General features: G+C 41.8%; 2 protein-coding genes across 3 annotated transcripts; both read left to right on the forward strand.

The window, feature by feature from the left end:
* Positions 1–1,718: 1,718 nt before the first annotated feature.
* Positions 1,719–18,642, forward strand: ptc (protein patched). The gene is made up of 10 exons (XM_089591441.1): positions 1,719–2,110; positions 4,909–5,101; positions 13,906–14,095; positions 14,315–14,384; positions 14,519–14,616; positions 14,738–14,951; positions 15,030–17,189; positions 17,312–17,800; positions 17,947–18,070; positions 18,223–18,642. Exons 1-10 carry the CDS (start codon positions 1,820–1,822, stop codon positions 18,360–18,362), a joined length of 3,969 nt encoding a protein of 1,322 aa, XP_089447567.1. The 5' UTR covers positions 1,719–1,819; the 3' UTR covers positions 18,363–18,642.
* A 2,139-nt stretch (positions 18,643–20,781) lies between these two features.
* LOC106644579 (dihydrolipoyllysine-residue succinyltransferase component of 2-oxoglutarate dehydrogenase complex, mitochondrial) lies at positions 20,782–24,113 on the forward strand. Of its 2 annotated transcripts, none has more exons than XM_014360155.2 (9): positions 20,782–21,010; positions 21,587–21,611; positions 21,706–21,757; positions 21,835–21,899; positions 21,982–22,109; positions 22,186–22,515; positions 22,590–22,765; positions 22,834–23,284; positions 23,374–24,113. In XM_014360155.2, exons 1-9 carry the CDS (start codon positions 20,933–20,935, stop codon positions 23,506–23,508), a joined length of 1,440 nt encoding a protein of 479 aa, XP_014215641.2. In that variant the 5' UTR covers positions 20,782–20,932; the 3' UTR covers positions 23,509–24,113. The 2 variants fall into 2 exon arrangements, with proteins under 2 accessions (XP_014215641.2, XP_023246972.2); XM_023391204.2 differs by having other exon boundaries at positions 21,838–21,899.
* Positions 24,114–24,484: the final 371 nt, after the last annotated feature.

Consider the following 24,484-nt stretch of genomic DNA (forward strand, 5'->3'; position numbering starts at 1 on the left):
AAAGAATTCACGGTAGTTATACATATGGATATACCTCTACCTGTCGAAAGCAGTTTTTTTTTTTTTTTTTCTTTTTTTTTTTTCTTTTCCAAGACATTGAACACTTTGTTTGGTAAAACTGATGCTAGAGTTGAAGAAAACAATTTATAAAGATCGAACTTTTGCATCCAGCAATTTCAACCACATCTACAGAAAAGAGGAAGGGGGGAAAGTTTAAGTATATGATATTATAAAATGAAGCTCCTCTAAAATTAAAAACATTAAGCGTCTCGTTTTACTTTTTTATCCTGCTCGTTTCCCTATTTAATATGCAATTTCGGAATCCTGTAATGGGCAGCGAGATGCAAAGGAAATGGAGAAAAAAATTTAATCTCCCTCTCTTTCGAGTAGGACGCACGCACAGGAGGACGGAGCGCATCTTGCCAACCATCCGTTATTAATATAATGCGATGCAAAAAAAAAAAAGAAAAAATAACAGAGTAGGAGGAAAAAAGCTTAGAGCGGTGGAAGCTAAAGTAATCGGTACACGGCTTAAAACAATAATAGTAATCAAAAGCTAAAAGGCTACAGGTTGGGGGCTCCCTTTCCCATTGAGTAGGCGGCATCTGTAAAACTATAAAGTTAAATAAGAGTCGCGTAAAAGCTACAGTGCGCATAAGTATCATACAATACTGACATCCACGGTGCATATTATGTTGTTGGTGGGTGCTTACGTACATCCGTAAGCAACGGTCAACCCATACCGATCAACCGATCTTTCATAAAGGAAGCACATGCTTATAATACATGCTGTATGCGCTCATATATGCACTTATGCTGCATCAAGTATACTCGCGTTTTCATTATATCCGAGAGAAAGGGTATATGGGTACCTAGTATACTTGGATATATACCAGCAGCAGGGGGAGTGAAAATTAAGCGGCAGCCAAAGCATCAGAAAAATATAGAGAGGAGAGAGCGAGAGAGTGGGCCCTTCGGCAGCGCGGGTGGTCTCCTCCGCGGGGCCCTCTGGCGCTCTCGCTCGGATGACCGGCCGTCCCTGGCCGCTAGCGCAGCAGCAGCCCATGGGTATGGTGTTGGTATATTGTATAGGTATATAGAAGCCGCACAGAAGGAGAGTCGCAGGCAGGAGCAGCAGCGGACAAGGTGGCGGCACCGGCAGCGGAGCAGATCGAGGCACACACCATCAGGGTGGGGGTCGCGCGCCAGCGGCTCGCCGTTCGCTCGTCCGCTCGTCAGTCGAGTGCTTGCAGCGCAAGGCGTGAGAAGTCCTTAAACACTGGTGCAGGCTGTCTGGAAAAGAGAGAAAGTTTTAATAAGAGAGTTTGAGAGCTAGTGCGCCTGAAGCTTCGATCTCTCCTCTCTCTCGTTCCTACGCCTCCGCGCATTTATAAACACAAAAGTATTACTTACTTTTAAATCGTGACGTGAATACTTGAATAGTTGTCTTGCCGGTTTAGTTGTAACGGTATAGTTATACTCGGTGGTGGTACATAACACACCAGCCGCGTGCGCGAGTGTTAAAAAAGAAATACCCAAGAGTTACTGCGGTTGGTTTTTTTAAAAAAGTTTGAGTGTCGAAGAGAAAGAAAGAAGGAAAAAGGAAAATAGTGTGTGTGGCTACATGTATATTATGTACATGTAAGCGCAGAGGAGCAGAGCTGCAGGACGTGGTTAGTGGTTATTCCAGATAAAAGTATACGTATAGGTATAGATAGATCGGAGAAAGAGCTGATCGAGAGAGCCTGCGCGTTGGTTGTACAGCTGCTCGGCGGCAACATCCCAGCTCCCGAGCCGCCGGGCCAATGCGCGAGGAGCCATGGTTGCTGCGTCCGGGCCCACAGGGATCCTAGCGGGACGGCCCTCCTCCTGCGAATGCCAGTTGCAGGCGTCCGCCGAGGCACTCACCGGCAACCATTACCATCACCAACAGCAGAATCACAAAAACCACCATCTGCAGGATGGAGGCAAACAACACCAGTACCAGCAGCAACAGCAGAGGCGACAGTGCGACACGAGTAAAGGCTCGTCGAAACACAGACACGAGACCGATCTGTACGTCAGGCCCAGCTGGACCGACGCGGCGCTCGCCCTCGACCAACTCGAAAAGGTAAGAAGTGCATCAGCAGTAACAGCAGAAGAACTCCGTAACAGCAGCCGACATTTCCATCATCTGCAATACTAAACACAACAAAACTGCGTTATACATATACGCATGTATACATATATACATCAACAACAGCGCATTCTACAGTTTTTTTCCGCTTCACGAGCACATTATATATACATTCTTGAGCCGCGCGATCGTTTTTGCCAAAGATGCTGTTGTAATACTCACTTGTACTCTTTTTTTCGCTGCTCTGAGCTGTCGTCCCCGTTGTGCGTTGTATGTACTGTATACTCCAAGTCAGCACGTGCGCCCAGCAGTCATGCAGCAGCAGCAGCCAGCAGGCACACATCAAAGCTTGCCGCCAAACTAATAATAATCCCTCTGCTCCTCTCTCTCGCTCTCTGCCCGCCTCCTCTGATGCCTCCGATGCTCTCGTGATGCCCCGTTCCTTCTCTTCTCCGCAGCTCACAGATCTATCTTTCTCTCCTCTCTTTAACATACATATAGGTATATTCGCTCGCTCGTTCTTTTCTTCTTTCTTACCTGCCTGTGCGCCACCACACAGAGCGCGACTGAGCTTCTCTTTTTCTCTTCCTCCTCCTCCTTCTTCTTCTTCCTCTTCTTCTGTTACCGGTTGCTCTTGCTTTCAGACGAAATAACTCGTATACATGCATCAGGGTGTATACTTATTCAGATTGTACACACAGAGTCTTCTCCAAGAGAGTATACACCCAATCAAAAACTACCTACAACAGAAACAATGACAACAACTTTTCATAATGAGCAGCTTTGTTCGAGGTAATATTCTTATTGCCAGCTGCATTCATGACAATAACATACATGCATACAGTGTACAATTTCGAATATCTTCACGTATTTTCGTTGTCGTGGCCGCACCGTATGTACACACGTACAGCGAGAGTTTAAATTCTCCATTGCTCCGTGTACTTAACTTGCGTTTAAAAAGAGAGTCGGCTGCACCATGTGCGCCCTGCAGCTGGATCGGGCGACGTTCCGTGATCCTCTCTCCATGGCTTCAAGAGAGAGAGAAAATGCCAGCAGCCAAAATAGCTCCTTCCTTTCCTCCGCTGCATCTATACGGGGTACAGGACACTTTTAAATACACCATAGTTCAGACACGTTACACACGAAGCACGCGGCTCTGCGCAAAGAGAAAAAAAAGCAACGAGCCTCCTCCACCTCTTTTTTTTCTGCGCCCATCCACTACATTTTTTGTGCCTTGCTCCGAAAGGCCATCACGCTTCAACAGTAAATTATCATTGTCTATTATTACTGTGGTAAAAACATTTTTTTAACAAAATTTGGCCTAAACATCGGCTTATTTGCAGCTAACACGATTGTTCATTTTCTACTTTATTTTCAAGTTCATGCATGATTTTTCTCTTTGAGATTTGGTTTGTTTATGGGCCTTGTAACTACATTAAATTAGATTCAATGTTGGTTCATAAGCAGTGGTTGAAAAGTTTCTTAACTTTGCAACAAGTGCTTTCTTTCTGTGCTCTGAAATAAGCATATTGAATATTTAAAAAATGCAAAAAAAAAAAAAAAAAAATTGAAAATATATAATTAGAATACTGAAACAACTGATTGACAGAGTTGAATGAAACAAGCATTATTATTAATATTGCAACCTTGGATAATTAAAACGTGATTTCACAGTACGAAGGTCGTGTACAGAAAAAATGAATGAATAAGACTAATGGATAAAGATAAACGTCGTGGGGATACGTGAGACGACAGATAAAGACCAGTATGGTAAACATCACACATAAGTAGAGTATAATATGTATGGCAAGGAGCAAGAGAATACGGTGTTGGTGAATGACGCGTTATTAATAATATTTATGGGACGTTTTTAAAAAGTGCGTGTATGGAGCCAACGATGAAATACGAAGTTGATTTAGCCATTAAAGAGGTCGAGCCAAAAATACACAATAATATGTACTCACACATCAGCCGAATGTTTATAGATCTTGTGGTCGGTGTGGGCGGTTGATATTATAGATCGGTTGACGTTGGCTTGCCACAGGTCAAGAGACTCCTGTAAAATGTAAACATACGTATTATAAATGTAAAATGATAAAAACGAAAAAAAAAAAAAAAGAGAATTTGAAAAATGAGGCTGCAGGCCGGACCGTGGGGTTATATTGTGCGCGCGTAAGACGGAAGGAGGCTATAGGCCTGCCGTCCGTTCGTCCACGCCGTGCCGAGCCACCGGCATCGAGCTGCTGCGTGCGGGGACATGTGGCGAGCAATGTGCGCTCTTGCTGCCGCTGCGAGATCGTGTAAGGTTACTCGCCGCGCCAAGTTAATTGGCTGGAAAAGCTTGGGCACCCGATACCCGTTTTGCGGCCACCAGTGTCTATATAGCGAGGTACACACACACATATGCCCACACCATCAGGGGGGGAAAGGAGGGAGTATAGGCACGCATGCATGGGTACAGAGGAAAAAAACAAGGCTCTCGCGGAATGTCGATCCCCCGGCCCCCTTTTGATTTGCGCGCATCCTTGCACTCGATTTCTCTCTCTTTTTTTTTCTTCTTCTCTTCTCCTGCTTTCCATACTATACCATTACACGTAATGTGGAATAAAAATAGATGGGAGAGGAATCTCGAGGGATGGAGAATAAAATACTTATTTATTTACCGAGGGCTCTGGGGGGGTCCATTGCAGCAGGTACACTTACATCGTGCAGAAATCTCTCCCTGTAATCACAGAGACGAAGAAGGGGGAAACGTAATTCAACGAATCAATGTTGTGTTGGTCTGATTGCAGGGCAAGGCGGAGGGTCAAAGGTCGGCGGTATGGATCAGGGCGCGGCTCCAGGACGAGCTCAACCAGCTGGGTTACTTTCTACAGAGGCACGCGGGCAAGGTACTGTTTGTCGCCATCATTGCCCTCGCGACCTTCTGCGTCGCTCTGAAATCCGTCCAGATTCACAGTAGGGTCGAACAGCTTTGGGTCCAAGGTAAGTCTGACGATGATAGTACCCGTTATAATTATATAAATGAGTGAGTGCACTTGCTAATGAATTAGTACAATTGAACGATGATCGTGTCGTCGTCATCTGCATGTATACACGTATACATGCAGTCGCGTAGCGTAGTAGTGGTGTCGTATATAGGTACTTATAACGGAAATCCGGTGATGCGGGCATTGGAGGCTTTGTACTGGGGGCTCCTTTCCCTGCAGCATTATGATGATGCAGTCTCGAGAGTCCCCCTCTCGCGCACACTATACACCTATACTAACTGGCAGCATCCGCCGTTCCACACGTATACAGGAGAACTACCATTATAACTTCAAACTTTTCCTGGTTTCTATAAAAAAAAAAAAAAAAAAAAAAAAAAAAAAGAAAAAAGGAATTAATTATTACTCAATTACCTCTAAAAAAGAAGAAGAGCTTACCTGTATTGTTCTTTATTTATATATATACACATCAGCAGCAACAGCTGGATCCCGAGCTACATATATATACCTGCAAAGTACATTATATATATATAGAAGAGTAACAAAGTATGCAAGAGAGCGCAGGGATGAGGGAACAAGAAGGAATAAGACTGTACAGATAAGGGACGGACGGGGCGAAAGAGAGGACGAGGGCACGACTGCTTACATCTTCATTAGGCCTCCGTAGCTCTCTTCCTTCCCTCTCTGTTTCGCTTTGGTTGTACACTTACATATACTTGCACTGGATGCTCCGTGTAGGGTCGTATAAGAGAAAGAAAGCAAAATAAGTGCACGGCACGCGGTACGCGAACGCGACGAAGGAGGAGAGAAGAGAAGAAGCTGCTGTTGTTGCGATCTTATGTATGGAGGAGAGAGCAAGAGCATCGGCAAAAGAGAAAGAGTGTATCGAAAGGAGGAGAAGAGTCGGAGTCAGAAAAGCGTCCTCGTCCACGGACCCACCAGGAATCTGTTGTTCTTGTTGTTGTTGCGCTGCACCCCGAACGTCGTTGACTGCGGTGTAATCCAGAGACTCTCCTTCGTTCCTATCTTGCATTGTAATTAAAGATATACACTCCTGACTTGCCGATACCACGTTCTCGTTTAATTATACGTCAATAATACCATATCCCGGAGATACGCCAATAAATTTAAACATATAGGTACATGACCGACACGTAAATGAAGGTAACATTGAAAAAAAAAAAAAACAGCTTATGTACACACGTGACACCATGCAACTCAACTGACACAATACTTAGGTACTTATTAATTACTGTGTTCCATCACTTTGCATCATGCCGTCGCAGTCACGTATCCCAGTCTTTTTCTCGTGTTCAGAGGGCGCGCAAATCTCTCGAATTCATCGAAATTTTTTTTTCCCCCGTGATTTTCTTCGGAAGAGACAAGAGACTCAACTCAAGAGACCCATCTCTGCATGTTAAACGCAATATTATACATTATAGGAAATTTTACTCCTACGTATAACATCCCAGGGTAATGGTGTCATGGTGATGTCGATAGAAATCGCTTGTATACGTCTAATACTGCCTTAGGCATTAATTAAAATCCCAGTAGAGCAAATATCGTGGCTTTCATTTGAGTGTTTTGTTGGGGCCCCTACTTGCTTTTAACCAGGAGTGTGTTCGGGGCAAAATAAACATTACTCACAATCGGTAAATCAACTTGTTCAATCATATATGCATATGGCGATGGCCTAAGCACTTCCAAAGCTGGTAAAAAATACTTTGTTGATAATTGTGCAGTTATCAAAGATTATTTGTTTATTCAAATTACACGTTATGTAACGGAGCAGTAAGATCACTGTTTCTCACTTTATAAACCGCTAACTTATCGAGATGTCAAAAAAATCAAGTATTGACAAGTCTGTTGCGTAAGATGATATTAAAATGGATTTAAAGTGTTTTTATATATGTATGTAATCACAAAGTAGAAACTATTTAATTGTATACTGCTATTCGATGTGAGTTGCATTGAAAAAGTATTGATAAATTATTCGAGACGCTGCAAAACAATGATGGTGTGAAAAAAGATAGTTTTTCTCTCTTGATTTTTACGGCTCGACTGTTTGGCATACACTTCAAAACATTTTCTTTGTCGTGCACTTCTTTTCGCATATTCAATAGTTTTGTATGAATTCGAATATAGCAAGAAAACTTATCGCAGTTGTTTTACGTAAGTAGGATTTTCAAAATACACGAAAGATGTATTTTGTTGAATAAATTCATGGTTGTAAAAGTAAAGGTCAGTATTATTATTACGTTAAGAAAGGTAAGCGATGAGAAAAATCAATCCATTGGATTAAACGACATAATATTTCATACAGAAGTACAAGTACAAGTGTTTCCATAACTTTTCCGAGTGATAAGCTAGATGTGAGAGCAGAAATTGTTTGTTCGGATCATTTGATGGATTTTTACTTTTATCACAAAGATATTAGTATCTCTTTTGCATACAATGCTAGATCTGTTGTTTTCGTGTTGATTTCATTCCCTAAAGTTGCAAACATTCATCCACTTGTTTTGTCGACTTCGACTTCGAGATCATAATAAGATGAAGGGCCCATTTACGAGACAATGTTTCATAAGGCATCAGTGAAGAATTGAATTTTCTGACATAATTTTACATTAAATGTGAATACCAAACTTATTTTTATGACTTAGTAATACAAGTAGGAAAATCTGTAGTAAATTAATGAAGTAAAGTTTAGTTTGACGGAAAGGAACAAATTGAAATGATGAATGGTTCAATCATCAAATAAAATAGTTCCAGTAAAGCTTATTACTTGCAAACTATGATAAATCCAGTTGTAGGCTCTAATGTAGTTACTTCGTTATCTGTAAGTACACGTAACTCATCTGGGTTAATTTGTAGAAAATATTGAACATGGTTCGTTACAACTTTAAACAGATGCTACAACAGTCTAATCTCAAAATATGTTGAAGTTTATGTGATTCGCCTGAGATAAAAATAAGTGTAAAGATAAGATTGATGATTAAGTAGTTTGAAAGTCGTCGAGAATATCACATGTACAGTTATAATTTCACCGTTTTTGTTTAATCACGTATAATACAGATACTTGATACACATACATAAATCTGATATTTGAACTTCTTAAAATACAACAGCTGAATTGTATTTGGGCATGAAAGTGAGTTGTTGCTGCAATCAACGTGCAAACTAACAAAAATGCTTCTTACAAGTTTAAATAACGTATTGGGAGTGGGAATGAAAACGCCGGCTGATCTATTTCCATGCAGAAACAGTAGACGGAAACGCTTCAGCTGGCAGCGCCATATATATCTGTGAACTCCTCAATGTGAACGAAAGAAAAATCTCGTGCACCCATTGCCGCTGAGAATATTCGTTTTACTTAGCGTCAGACTGCTATACGTGCGGTATACTCACTCGACACCATTGATTTAGAAAATTGAATATAAAATTTAGTTGAACAGTAACAGAAACTGTTAGAGAAGCGACACATCATATTACACACCACCACTGCTCTTGTAACAAATTTACATGCGGTTGGTGCTTTTTTAGAAAGTGTTAGATGTTTTCCCGAAAGCCGTCAAAATCAAATTGAAAACACACGTAGAAAGACCTTGAGAATATATCTTGAATGCAAATGTAGACGTTTCAACTTCTCATAAATAATACAAAATCATTTGCCTTAATTTCACTGTAAAATAGATATTTGAGGTGATGCTTTCTTTCACTTAAAATCAAATGAAAGACTAGATGACACAGCTAGAATTTTTACGTCCAACTCCAACCCAGACAATAAAACTGTACCGGTTCTTTACACAGTATTGTTTTAAGTTTAACATTTTTCTTTTTTTTTTTATCGATCTGATGAACAAAATAAAATTATACGCAGCTCAGTCAATTTTTTCCCTATAAGAATGAAATTTAAAGGTATGAGCTTACATGAGATAAAAGCAACAGCAGATGATCATCAATGGATTAGAAAATTTTACAGGTCATTATTTAAAAATTTGAACAGTTGTAGATAACTAAAAAAAAGCTTCATAATCCAATTGAAAAAATACTTTCAGCTTTAAAAAAAAAAAATGTTAAAAGTATATTGATGCTTCTGGACAAACAAATGAGAGATTTAATAATAAAATGATCCTTCTATGAAGCACAGAAAAATTCAGTCAACCGACTGCAGAGTTTTCTTTTTTGCACCGTTTTCTTGAAAAACGATGCCAATGAAGATGTTACAATACAGCAAATTATTTAACTTAGAATAGACAAATTTGGAGAAAATTCAAGAAGAAAAAACTAAGATTGAGAAGACGAACGATCATTGTGATAAAAAATTAATGAAAAAACAAAATAGGTATTGCATATCAAAATCGTATAGTATCAAATTGTAATCGAGCAAGTTAGATCAAGATTACTTTTCACGAAAATATAAAGATTTAGGAAATAATTACAAAAAAAAAAAAAACTGTTTTCAACAATTACGTAATTAACTACTTATGAATTATTTGAGGACCCAAAAGTGAATATAATTTGTTGCACTACACGATTGCATTAAATATATAGACCAGCCGATCACAAATAATGTTACAGAACGATTTTGAAACATTGTCTCTCTCTCTCTCCTTGTTGCGCCTTATACACAGGCCCAAGACTGGTATTCGAGGAATGCCGGCATCTCGCATACTAGTGTTAAAATTAAGGTTCGATGATAGAAACAGCTGCTGTCATAAGAAAGAGGAAGAAGAAAAAAGGAAGAAATGAAACGAAATCAGCGATTAAAATCTGCTACAGTTTTAATGGTCGTGTGACAACCGTGAGGCGACCCCTACGTCAAAATATCGACGAACAATTAAAGCCCACGTACCCCCACGAAGGAAAAAAAAAAGCGAAAAGGAACCCTACTTTTTTTATGGGGGTGGGAGGAAGAAGAAGAAAAAAAAAAAAAAAAAAAAAGTATCAAGAATGGTGTATGGTATGTCGATCGGGTCCACACATAGACTTAGGCTAAATAGCTGTATACGCATGTCCACGCGGTATGCATCGCCCAGAAGATAGCGTCGTCGTTTGAGCGTCACTGAGGATGGACGGAGAACACCAGCTATATATACACATATACGAGAGCGAAAGAGAAGGAGAGAGGCTCTCGGTTCCGGTGAATGGTCGCCGTGGGTGGGCCGCCGCTCCGGGTTCTCCGTGTGCGCCAGCGAATATAAGCAGCGGTGTGGGCCTGCGTGCCTCTCTGACTCGCTCGCTCTCTTTCTCTCCGGGCCCCGCACTCGCGTGTACAAATATACGTATACATATACCGATACCCGCGCGGCAGCAGCAGCGGTTCACTAGGTACACACACACACACACCCTCGTGTGTACACCTCCACGAAGAGAGAGAGAGAGAGAGAACGCGCCAAGAGATGATCGCAGAACCGTGACACAGTGCGCCGCGGCCGATGGAACGCAAACACCGTAAAGCCGTTGGTGAATGACCGGCGGGGCTCAATCGTTCGCTCGCCGATCGAGCTGCTGCCGCGGTACACATATACATGTATATATAAATATTATGCTCGTGGTCCGCAAAAAGGGCTTTTTTTTCTCAAGGAGAAAAACCCAAAAAAACAACGAGGGCCGTGTTCAAGTAGTGCGCAAGAGGAACAATAAACCAACAACGCTGGTTGGTTGGTATATTGTCGTATAGTCAACAGCTGAGCGTGCAGTGTTCATTGCCCCGATGCCATCACGTTTGGTTCTGTGTCGCACCACCTATACATGTACTATATATACAATGTACGTTTAAAGGAGAGCGACGTGTTGAAATTCCGATACATTGAATACTACGTAGTTCTGGAATAGGTACAATATATCATGTATATTGTATACTGAACGAATTTCACCGAATATCTGACATCAAGAGTCGGCCGAAGAGGGAGGCGCTCACCTTGGCTTTCGAATTTTCCGTTTCGGACCGCATACCCGTATAATATATGTATATTGTACCTGACCGGCGTCGTCGTCGGCCGCCTCCCCTGAAAACAGCCGGCGCGCCCCTTGTGTGCACCGATGGTGAGAGATCGGAGCCGACGCTATTGACTCTCGGTCTGAGAAAACGCTCCTTCTTGGAAAAAACAGCATCGTATAATATAGCCGCCTTTGCAAGCTCCCCTCCTCCCCCCTGCGGACTATAACAGTTTCCTAATATAATATAATAGACGCGTGGTGATGCACATGACTTGTTTCTACCCCTTGGGCGTACAACCTACGTTACATTGTACGTATATATATGTGGGGTATATACGAGTGACATTGACTCGGTGCACCGCCCGTGTGCGCGCAGTGGTTTTCCCATTATACTTGCCGATTTTTCCTCTTTCTTCTTCTCCGGTGCTCCTCCTCCTCCTTTGACTGCCGGATGCTCTTATATTACTTGATACTCGGTAAAATCGTTAAATCAACGCCGGCTGCAGGGGACCGGCGCCTATATTCTCAACGTATACGCACGCACATTAGGTTTATACTGTGCGTGGAAGTGGGTGGGTTACCTTTACTGTTCAACCAAAGTCTTTTCATTTTTCCACGTTTGCCGCCTGTCTCTCTATATATACACACCATGTCCCCCCCCCCCATTATATGATATGCCGGACACGATGCTGCATATAGCAGCGCACGTCCGCGATGCGGCGCGCATATATGGTCCGCTGCAGACCAGTAGCCGCAGGATGAACGGCATATACGAGGAGGAAGATGAGGTCGACGATTCTTTTTTCCTTTTTTTTTTTTTTTTTTTTTTTTGGAAGAAGACGAAAGAGGAGGAGGAGGAGGAGGATGATGGCACACGTTGCACACCTGTCTCCTCTACAGCAGCCGAGGACCGTCGTCCTCTCCAGCTACTGATGCTCCTCTTCTTCTTCTTCTTCTCTTCTGCTGTTCAGCTCCTCTTTTTTTTTTTTTTTTTATTTATCTCCGTCTCTTGCTCCCTGGGGAAAAATTCACGCAAAATTCCACGTATACAGGTATAGGACAGCATTCAGATTTTGAAAAATAAAAGGAAACGATCGGCCCATGTCGATGATCGTAAATATCGCACACGCACCCACATTTACCATTCACCTATACACAATTATTCTCTGTGAACTGGGAGTATAATTATATTATTGTTAGTATCATAACAGCATCTGCGGGGCAGTCTGGTTGGTCCGACGACGTAACTCTCAAGACGCCAGCATTTATCTCTCCTTTACCAATATGTTATACATATACATGTATATATATATATATATATATATATATATATATATATATATATATATATATATATATAGAGAGAGAGAGAGAGAGAGAGAGAGAGATAGAGAGAGAAAGGGAGCCGCAAGCTCCGTCTGATGAGCTCCGGAAGACTGTACAGCCTTGCTATTCTTGCGTCTTCAAGGGACCATCATCATCATCAGGAGGAGAGAAAGAAACAACGAAGGAAGGAAGGAAGGAAGCAAGGAGATGATGATGCACGGCTGTACCTATGTGTGTGTGGTAGTACCTACAAGCTAGGAGGGCGGGCTGCAAGAAGCGCAAGGCCGAGCGGGAAAATAATTATACTAAGGACGAGGAGAGACCGGCGACTGACTCTCGAGTCGACGGGTGTGTGGGTATATATATATATATACACAAGGTAGTCGTGTAGTATATATACATATGCACAAGGTTACCGACACAGTAAATCGAGGAATTCCGCATCCATAGAGGAAAGACCGGGGTCGTTCGAGTACCTGCACCCTGATTTTACAACTCCCTCTCCCTGACGGAGCTTCCTCTGGCTCGATCATCATCCGACTGATGTTGGTACACGCGGTTGGTTGACGATTCGTGTAAAAAAAAAAAAACTGGAACGGGGTCCGATTTTCGGGCCAAGCTTTTCGCTCGCGGCACGCCGTATAGGACGATCCGAGTCATAAACATCCGGCAGCGGACGTTTTGCGCGTATATCCGCAAACTGTATATTATATATAGTACACTTACTCGGCGTAAAAGCAGAAGAGAGAAGCAAGTGGAGAGAGGGAAAAATATGGAGAGCAAAAGTCGGGCGCCGGCCGTATCCGCACAGACTGCAGAGCGAGAGAGGGTTGAGAACCTTTGGTTGATGCGACTCGGGTGGTCTGCATGGTCTCCTTGGACCGCCGCGCAACGGACGGACGGCCAATGTGTACATATATGTATACGTGCTACAGAAAAGGAGAGAGAGAGAGAAAAGACTCCTCCTTCTATCTTCGTTTCTTTCATTTTCTCTCTCTCTCTCTCTCTCTCTCTTTCCTCCTCCTTCGTTTCTTTGCCTCCCTCATCCTCTTCTCCTTACTTTCTTCTCTTTTGCCGGCAACGAGCGCACGCTTATACGGGTGTATATATAATATATACACGATGACGTATACGACTCCTCGAGGAACAACCATACAGCGGCCTTTGATTTGTCGCTCCCGCGCGCTTATTACATTTATTCAATTTCAAAGCAGAGCAACAAAAAAGCCGAGCGAGTATAAGAGAAAAGAGAGTGTAGGTGGAGGAGGAGAAGGAGGAGGGGAAAAAAAAAAACAAAAAGGGAAATCGGAGATGCAGAACAGCAGCTGTAGCAACAACCGATTTGTAGATGTTACGTGTACAAACGATGACGATCGCGATCGTAAAAAAAAAAAAAAAAAACAACGCACGATTGAATAGAATTGCTGTACTACTTATATGTATTGCTCGGAATGCGTGTGATCTTTTTTTTTTTTTCACATGTATACCTTGTAACCATAACACATATCGGTAACGTTCTCTGATGTGTTTTTGCAGAAGGTGGAAGGTTGGAGCAGGAGTTGAGGTATGCGACGGAAGCCCTAAGCCAGAGCCCGGCCTCGACGCACCAGCTCGTCATTCAGACGCCGAGGCACCACGGGGCCAACATACTGCACGTGACCGCCCTCAAGGAACACCTGGCTGCCCTCAAGGCCGCCACTCAGGTCACCGTCGATCTCTTTGACATGTGAGTGTTTATTGGCACGTTCTTTTCATCCCTTCTATACCCTCTCTCTTTTTTTTTTTTTTTTTTTTCATTGATTTCTATTCTGGATATCTGTTTCTTTTTACTGCTCGCTCTGTGTCGGTGTCTGGCGGTGGTCCTTTCTTTTTCGAGCTGCATTCCCTTGTTTACACGTATACGCAATCGTTCCTTCAACATTTTTTTTGTACTTTCGTTTTACAGCACCTGGAAGCTAAAAGACATGTGCTACGCGCCCAGCATACCAAACTTTGATATTCATTACTTGGATCAGGTATTATTTTCTTGTTTTTTACTATTATTACATATTATATCATCCATTTAAATTCCAACGAGAACAAGCTTCATCAGATTTTTATTGATTATTTCTTTTATTTTACTTTATTTTTTTTCTTTTTTTTTTTATAGATTTTTGACGAAATCATTCCATGTGCCATCATCACGCCCCTTGATTGCTTCTGGGAAGGTAGCAAGCTTCTTGGGCCCCTGTATCCTGTTCATTTACCGTAAGTTCCGCTTGAGTTTTTCGCATTCCTCGGTGTAGAATTTTTTTTTTTTTTTTCCTTTCTCGCTCATTTTGTTTTATGACGTTTCATAAATTGTTATCAATGAATAATCATTGTTCAGGGGCTGGCAGTCTAATAAGCTCATACAATGGACCAACTTGAATCCCATGCAAATGCTCGAGGACATGAAAAAGCTGGAGTACAGTTTTCCGTACAAAATTCTCGAGGATTACATGAAGCAAGCGGGCATCAGCAACGGGTATCAGAGCAAACCTTGTCTCGATCCACGGGACCCTGAGTGTCCCGACAGCGCGCCCAATAAAAAAACGAAGCAGGTAATGATTGCATTTTGACGAAATTTTAAAGAAGTAAATTCCAACGAACCGAATGAAAAACAATTTGATCGATTGCAGGTGCCTGACATCGGTGCCGAGCTAACGGGAGGCTGTTACGGGTTTGCTGCCAAGTACATGCACTGGCCCGAAGAATTGGTAGTCGGTGGTGGCAAGCACAACAAAAGCGGCCACCTGACCCGCGCCGCCGCCCTTCAAACCGTCATCCAACTGATGGGCGAGCGCGAGATCTACGATTACTATAGCAACACCTACAAGGTCCACCACATCGACTGGACCCAGGAGAAGGCCAGCCAAGTGCTCGACGCCTGGCAGCGCATGTTCAGCAAACAGCTCAAGAAGATCCAGAACTCGAGCGAGTCCGGGCCCTACAATGTCTACTCCTTCAGCACGCTCAACATGAACGACATTCTCAGCAAGTACAGCGAGCTCTCGCCCCTGAAGGTCGTCATCGGCTGCGGTATCATGGTGCTCTACGCCGGCGTGGTTCTCTGGCGCTGGAAGGACCGGGTGCGCTCGCAATCCGCCGTCGGTATGGCCGGAGTCGTGCTCGTTTGCGCCACCCTCGCCGCCAGTCTGGGTTTTTGCGCGCTCTTCGGCATCCCCTTCAACGCTGCCAGCACGCAGATCGTGCCCTTCCTTAGCCTCGGTCTCGGTGTTCACGACATCTTTCTGCTCACCCACACGTACGCCGAGCTCTCGGTGAAGGAAGTGCCGCGCGCCGAGCAGACCGGCGTAGTGCTCAAGCGGGCCGGGCTCTCGGTACTGCTCGCCGGTTTGTGCAACGTGGCTGCCTTCTTTGCCGCAGCCATCATACCTATCCCGGCTCTGCGGGTCTTCTCGCTGCAGGCTGGGGTGCTGCAGCTGTTCAATCTAGTGGCTATGCTGCTCGTCTTCCCGGCTATGATCAGTCTCGATCTTAGGCGCAGGCGATCCGGGCGCTCGGACATTCTCTGCTGCTGTCTGCCGGAGCGAAACCCGCGGACGAGTCATAACCCGCGCCACCACCAGGTGAAACAGCAGCAGCAGCAGCAGCAGCAGCAGCAGACCTGGCTCGAGGCGGGGGAGGATGAGAGTCTGACGGGTTGCGTGCAGGACGACTGCCTGAGCTTCTCGCTGACGCAGTTGGCAGCCAAGTACTACGCGCCGTTCATCACTCGGCCCTCGACGAAGGCGCTGGGCATGCTTTTGCTCGCTGGATTGTTGGGATGTAGCGTGTGGCAGGCCATGCGCGTCACGGACGGTCTCGATCTCACCGATCTCGTGCCCCTGCACTCAGACGAGCACGCCTTCCTCGAGGCCCAGTCGAAGCACTTTGGCTTCTACAACATGCACGCCGTGACGGGCCGAGACTTTGATTATCCAAACAACCAGCGGCTGATCTACGAGTACCACGACGCCTTCATGCGCATCAAGAACGTGATAAAAAATGACGACGGTGGTCTACCAGAGTTTTGGCTGAGCCTCTTCCGTGACTGGCTGAAGAGGCTGCAGGAAGCTTTCGACCACGATTATCGCGGCAACTGCATCACGACCGAGGGTTGGCACAAAAATGCCAGTGACGAGGGTATTTTGGCTTACAAGTTGCTCGTGCAGACCGGCCGCGTCGATGATCCAACGGAAAAGTCTCCGGTCGCGGTCAAGCGTCTCGTCGACTCTGACGGCATAATCAACCCAAAGGCCTTTTACAATTACCTGAGTGCCTGGGCGTCAAACGATGCTCTCGCGTACGGCGCTTCCCAGGGCAATTTGAGGCCCGAGCCCAAACAGTGGATCTACAGCAACGATCATGAGCTCAAGATCCCAAAGAGCTCGCCGCTCACCTACGCCCAGATGCCCTTCTACTTGCACAAGCTCACGGAAACGTCGGACATTAGCGAGCTTATAACCAGTGTGCGTCGTTTGTGCCGGCGTTTCGAGGAAAGGGGCTTGCCGAATTTTCCATCGGGCATACCCTTCATGTTCTGGGAGCAGTACATAGATCTGAGGAGCTGCCTGGGCTTGGCCCTACTGGCCGCGCTCGGTGCTAGTCTCTTTGTCGTCGGATTGTTGCTGCTGAACCTCTGGGCCGCCATTCTCGTGGGCACTTCGCTCGCGGGCGTCGTTCTCCAGCTGTTTGGTTTTATGGGACTGTGTGGTATTAAACTCAGTGCGGTCACGGCCGTTCTGCTGGTGGTCAGCGTCGGCATCGCTGTACACTTTACCGTCCACATATGCTTGGTAAGCGCAACAATTAGCTTCATGAAAGTGCAAAGAAAGTGACCTTGTGCTATCTGTGATACAAAAATATGGGAGTTGCACGTACACGTTACGACTTTTGGTTTTTCTTTTTGATCTTTCAGAGTTTTATCACATGCGTGGGCAGCCGAGATCGGAGAGTGCGGCTCGCGATGGAGCACATGAGCGCGCCCGTGGTCCACGGGGCCCTCACCATTCTCCTGGCGGTACTCATGCTGGCGTTCTCCGAGTTTGAGTTCATCGTCCGGTACTTCTTCCTCGTGCTCATCTGCCTGGTGGGCATCGGTCTGCTCAACGGGCTCTTTTTCTTTCCGATTCTCCTGTCGTTGATCGGCCCATCGGCGGAGGTGATACCGATCGAGCACCCCGATCGAATATCGACGCCGACGCCGCCGACGTCGCCGATCCTGCGGAGGTCCTCGAAACCACCGGCGCCACCGCGGCGCTCCTACAAAATTGAAAACGCGAGGCTGCACGCCGAGCCGTCGCTCACGACGATCACCGAGGAGCCAAACTCGTGGCACAGCCAACAAGAGTCCTGCATCATCGTGCAGCCAGAAGTCAAAGTTGAAACTTCCACCTGCGCCAATCAGGTATACTTCGTGCACACTACCCTACACACTGTTTTCGAGTTGATCAAGGTGTTTCCTAGCGTTAATTTTTTTCCATTTGAAACTCAAACTAACCTGTGCTTTTTTGTTTTTGTTTTGTTTGTGCTCACTTCATCGGACACTAACAGAACTGCAACGGATCAGACTCGAGTGGCTCTAGTCGCACCTCTCCAGTTCCAACGATGTCTCATATCACTACTAAAGTCACTGCCACGGTTACTGCCAAGGTCGAGGTTCACACTCCATTGACGAGTACGTATGGACATATATCGAGTTACCTATGTCGCTTTGTTTTGCACGAATCTGATGCTATACTGGCCTGTGTATACTGAAATATGGATATATTATATATATCCGAGTTCGAGACTAATATTTTAATCCATCGTTCGACTTGCTTGTTTCAGGAGGAAGGGATCGGAGTGACAACTGTCGACACGGAGGTGGCAGAAGAAGCTCGCGCTGCAACGTGTCGGTCAACACAGCCGAGTCTTCCGGCTCGAGTTCTGAGCCGGATTCTGATACAAACACGAACGGCAAGCGTTAGCAGGTGGAAAGGTGCGCGTCCGAATGACGACCGGCAGCTGCTACTTACTTATCGCGTGAACCCGGGAACACCCACAAGGCTGACTAGATTATAGTTAAAAAAAAAAAAAAAAAAAAAAAAAAAAAAAAAAAAAAAAAAAAAAAATTTGTACTTTCTCAAGTAACTTGCGCAGTTGCGACTATTACACGCAGCTTACTTGAACCAGCGTTGTTCTTATACTTACTTGAGAACTTGCGACTGACACACTATAAGGAAATTCGAGTTTTTTTCCTATACATCATCTGCTCTCATTTGATAAACATTATTATGACTTGAATTTTATTAATTTAATGATTATTTTTTTTATCATTTACTGTATTATATTAATATCATTATTGCTATTATTATTGTAGTTTATTATGTGTTACCTGTACTTATTATTGGCATTTACAATTTTCTCTACAGGAAAAGAAAAGGAAGAGAAAGTTATCAACTAGCCGATTGCAATATTAAATTATTTTGTAATATAAAAAAAAAAAAAAAACTCGAGTTTTCTCTACTTTATATAAATTTTATACATAAATTTTCTAGTTATGCAACTAAAAGTATTAACAAGAGTAGCAATAAAATTGTCAATTTGAGATTATACATTTTCCAAGAAGAGTCTTGGAGTTTTTAAGAGAAAAATAGCCGGCCGAATTCAAGTTCCTGAATCTTTTAAAAACGTAAATGGTCCATGACGTGTATACAAAAGCGGCCAATATTGGAATGCGTTTTTTTCCCATTGAGGTTATCTCAATTATTGTACATAGATTTTTTATCGCGAATCGCGAAGGAGTGGTGCGAAACTAGTTCAATTTGTTACCAGTGGCAGTATAAGATTTTTCCAAGACACCGTCAACAACTTTGCTAAAGATTCCACATGAATATGTCCATTTCTTCTATTCTTTCCACCTTTTATTATTTATTTATTTTTATTTTTTTTTAATTTTATTTTCACCGGAAGAATCGAGTTAGAGCACCATATTTATTATTCAGAAGCATTATTCAGTGTATTATAAAGTATGCTAGTGTGAGTGTGTGATTTTACTAAATTTTGATTTATTTATTATTTATTCTAGTAATTTATTAATATTCGATTATGAGGAAAGCACATTGGATCACAATGTCGTTGATCACATAAACATTTCTTATAATTCACTTTAAATACTGCAAGTATTTGAAAATTAAACTATTATTGTAAAGTTTAGTCCGCACTTTGAGTAATTTGTATAAATGTTCAATTATTCATGTTTCGTACAAGGACTATAATTATCATAATAATGTAATGAAATTAATTACGTTAGTAGGTGGACATTAACGTAACCGAAACCTACAAAAAAAAAATGTGTAAAAATGTATTTACAATTTGTACTAATATGTAAATTGCGAATTTTTTAAATACCTTTCGTCTCTCGGAAAACGTCGAATGTGTATTTTTATATAATAAAAGACAACAAAGAATTGATTTTAAACGTCAAGTCACTTTTGTATACAAAAATTTTTAGAATTAAGTGCGATTTTAAATAAGAAAAAGTCCTATAACCATAAGACTAATCATAGGCACATGGCCTACTGATTTTGTATAATAAAATGCGTCGTGTCTAAAAAATAAACGAGATTAAGGAAAAATAGTCAATTACTCTCGAGCGAGCTCTTTTATTTTATTATGGAGAAAAACTAAAAATTGAAAATTTTATGCGCCAAACATAGATTAATATCTTAATGATGTTTATGGCCTTGTTTTTTTTTTTTTTTTATTGTACATAAAACTAAAATGATGTTGTAATAAATCACGAAAAATCATAAAATATATGTGTATGATGTGTTTACCAGAATCCTTCCCATAATCTCATTTAAACTTCATTGAAATTAGTTTTATTAAGATTTTTATAGTACAGTTAACAGTTTTAAATTGTACGTGTAAATGTTACAGATTGAATTATGGATAAATATTGGAATTTTTTTACTTTGCAACAATTAAATACATACCCAATATGTTTATGACGTTGTGTATTATTCTTATCGGTAAAATAAGATTGAGAATAATTGAAAATCATGTGCATGTATGTACATACACGATCTACAAGAATTCATACTATATAGCCACTAATCGATGATGATTGAATAAAACTTCTTGAAAAGTATTATCGGTATAGCTGCGTCATCACATACTATTTATTTTTTTTTAATTTATTCGTTATAAAAATAAATACCACACCTCTAATGAATTAAATGATATTAAGGGCGCGCGCTTCCCTCAACGGCCATCGATTCGACAGGTCAGTTTGCAAACAACGGCCGCGCGGAAGAAAATGTGCCGTTTTGAGCAAAAGGCGAACTGAACCGAACGAACGCGAATAAACTGCATGTGCTGATGTGACTGCGTGTGTGTGGGTGTGTATATGGGACGGACCGTTTTGGGAGGAGCAAGACACAAAGTCTAAAAGAGCGAGAGAGATAGTAGACTCGAGCTGGCCTGTTTAATTCGGACGCTTATTTTTTTTGCTCAACCATTCTGAAGGCCGATCAGTGTCTGCTGCAGCTCGAGGATGGCCGGGGTCATACTTGGGGGTTCCTCGCGGCTCGCCCCGCGCGCCCTTAGGCGCTTAACCTTGCTACAGTCAAAGGTAAGGAACAACTATTTATACATGTTAACGTTTTTAACTCGCGAACAGAGTGTTTGTATTTTTTTTTACCTATCAAATGCATCCCTCTGGAAAAGATATAGTTCACCTGCTAGTTAATGGTCGATCGAGTCTTGGGATACTAATATCCGGCTGTGCTCTTTTGGGGGTCGTATCTCGAGAAAATCCACCTGCCTGCACGTCTATTCACACCTGCCGTCACACACAGCCCCATTATATAATCGTTATACCAAAATCTGCAAATACCAATATTAAAGACTTTTATTTTTGTTGCCCGCGAAATTTTTTTGGACCTGTTGTGCTACTTCTTCTCACTGCTGACCTTTCATGGACTTTCTAAAGGGCGCACATACAATTTATCTCTGTTCACTATTCTTAGGTATAACGTGTGCACATGGAACTACTGTCAAAAAGTTTGCTATTTTCGCTCGTTTTACCACCACTCGTTCCTTCTGACCTGTTTGCACACGCGCTTACTCCTGAAATGTACCCTTCTGATGCACACTCTTGAATCATGAAATTTTCATGTGGTTATTACTGTTATTTATATTTTTCCAGGTGGTAAGGAACCTTTATCAAGGAGGTAATAACGATTGTTTACTTAATTTCGTTTTTTTTCAAATGGAAACAACATCTTTTGATGAGATACACTTAAAGGCTTGAATTTACATTTTCAGGACCCTCATCAGCAGCTTGCACAAGAAAGCTCTTCAATAGCATCGTAAAGCTGTAAGTTATTAACCTTATTGTATTCTAACCAAAAGTATTTTGTTGGTTTTAGTCAATTATTAATGCCCTCATCTTAGCAGTAGCTCCAAACCACATCATGTGAGTGTTCAATCTAGATATATAAGGTCAACATCGTGCCTGTGTGAGTTTTATCAACAGTAGCAATTTTAGAGTTGTGATGATTAATTGATTATTATTCAAACTACTTCTTTTTACGTTACCAGGGGAAACTAGAGACGTTACAGTGCCAACTTTTGCTGATAGTATAAGCGAAGGAGATGTCAGGTGGGACAAAAAAGAGGGTGATCAAGTGAAAGAAGATGATGTCCTATGTGAAATTGAGACTGACAAAGTATACGTTTTTTATCTTGATTCAAGGTACTTTTGCATTTTTATACACACATTTCTCAAATAATTTAATTTAACAGACTTCAGTGCCCGTGCCATCTCCTGCTGCGGGAGTTATTAAGACTATCCTAGTCAAAGATGGTGAAACCGTTACACCTGGAACCAAGTTGTGCACCATTGAGGTTGGTGCTACAGCTGCTGCGGGAGCTGCACCTCCAAAGGCTGAGACACCCAAAGCCCCAGAGCCTGCAAAAGCAGCTCCTCCACCACCACCTCCAGCAGCTCCAGCTGCAGCTGCTCCTCCCAAACCAACTACTCCGACACCTCCACCTCCTCCTGCCGCATCAGCACCGCCTCCACCACAAGCTCCAAAAGCATCTATGCCTGTAGCAGCCATAAAACATGCGCAGGTAGAAAATTATTTAATTTAAAAAAATAACCGATTTTATTTTACTGGGTGTTTTATCAAAAAAAAATCTCTTAGTCTCTTGAAGGTGCCAAAGTTCAACTGCCGCCACAAGATTACTCACGTGAAATTATTGGAACTAGAACAGAACAGAGAGTAAAGATGAACAGAATGCGAATCCGTATAGCTGAACGTCTAAAGGATGCTCAAAACACGAATGCAATGCTGACGACATTCAACGAAATCGACATGAGGTAAGCGACATCGAAAACATGTTAACAAAAGTACTTTACTCATTTTTTTTTTGTTTTCACATTTTTAGTGCACTTATTGATTTTCGCAAAACGAATCAAGAGGCTTTCAATAAAAAGTATGGACTTAAACTAGGTTTCATGAGCCCGTTTATCGCAGCTTCTGCTTATGCTTTGAAAGATCAACCTGTTGTTAATGCTGTCATTGATGGCGGTGATATAGTGTATAGAGATTATGTTGATGTCAGTGTGGCAGTTGCCACGCCGAAAGGTTTAGTTGTTCCAGTACTGAGAAGTATAGAAAATAAGAACTTTGCTGAAATAGAAATAGCACTTGCTGCTATTAGTGATAAAGCGAGAAAAGGAAAAATTTCCATCGAAGATATGGATGGTGGCACTTTTACTATTAGCAATGGTGGTGTGTTTGGATCACTCATGGGAACACCCATCATTAATCCGCCTCAAAGCGCTATTTTGGGAATGCATGGAGTCTTTGATAGACCTATTGCAGTCAAAGGACAGGTATAAAATTGATCTTTTTTTTTTTTTTTTTTTTTTAATTCAAAAAAGTTTTAATAGTTTTAATAAAAAATTACTGATTTTGATTTTAGGTCGTTATTCGTCCCATGATGTACGTTGCTCTTACTTATGATCATCGATTGATTGATGGACGTGAAGCTGTTATGTTCCTAAGAAAAATAAAAGACGCCGTGGAAGATCCTAGAATAATATTAGCTGGTCTATAAAAAATAGTTACTTCCAAAAAATTATTCTTTCAATTGCTTTGTGCACCTCTACTTACTCGAGAGTTACGTATCTGTACAGTGTCATATCGTAATTTATTTCTTAAATGAATGCAAAAGTTTCATCTTTGAAACTTGGACATTTGTAATTATTTTAAACCCTCCAGCTGTGATTCAGTGAAAGTAAAGATGAGCTAATTGTTGCATCCATCAAAAATATGTGAATCACTTGTTGGACTGCAACATTTTAGTTATTTGTTAATAATATTTTTTCTCTTCTCACAATGATATTCTCGGACAAAATTTTATTCCAACCGTCTATCATTAAGTAAATTATTGTTTTAATTTGGAATTGAAGAATAGAGAAATTGTATTATTAGTTTCAACAGTAAATCAACATTGTAATCATTGTCATAAAATGCTGTTCAAATGACCTTTTTTTTGTGAATTATTGTCTCACGTTTTATTGTTTCCTGAAATTTTAAAACTTTCTTAATTTATGTTAAAATAAAATTACCAACACACATACATGACATTGATAAAAAAAAATGTAAATAGTGAATTTCCGTTGACTCTTCTCACGTTAATAAATTTACATTTTAACATAACGATTTGTGATTATTATTTATTCGTAATGTAATTTTCACTATCGATAGACTCAAATCCAGATCGAAAATAAGTAATAAGTGCAATATATGTGACTGCCAAGTAACAGTATACAATTCATTGTAACTTTTAGAAGTATCAATTACGTATTTAAAAATCAATAGACGGAAGTGCTGAAACAATGACCAGATGTTACAATTTTGTATTTCGATTATGTTATACATTGTTGTACTCGAAAAAAAATCAATTAATAAAAAATTATTTCAAATCAAATTAATCAATGCATATTTATTAATACAAGTACTCTTATGTTGGAGAAAATTAACATTCTTTTTGTAACTAGAAAAGTTCAAAAAAATAGCTTCAGCCGTGC

This window comes from Copidosoma floridanum, unplaced genomic scaffold (genome assembly GCF_036245765.1).
Source record: "Copidosoma floridanum isolate Cflo_tuat_1 unplaced genomic scaffold, Cflo_Japanese_pri ptg000013l, whole genome shotgun sequence".
In the NCBI taxonomy this organism is placed as follows: Eukaryota; Metazoa; Arthropoda; class Insecta; order Hymenoptera; family Encyrtidae; genus Copidosoma; species Copidosoma floridanum.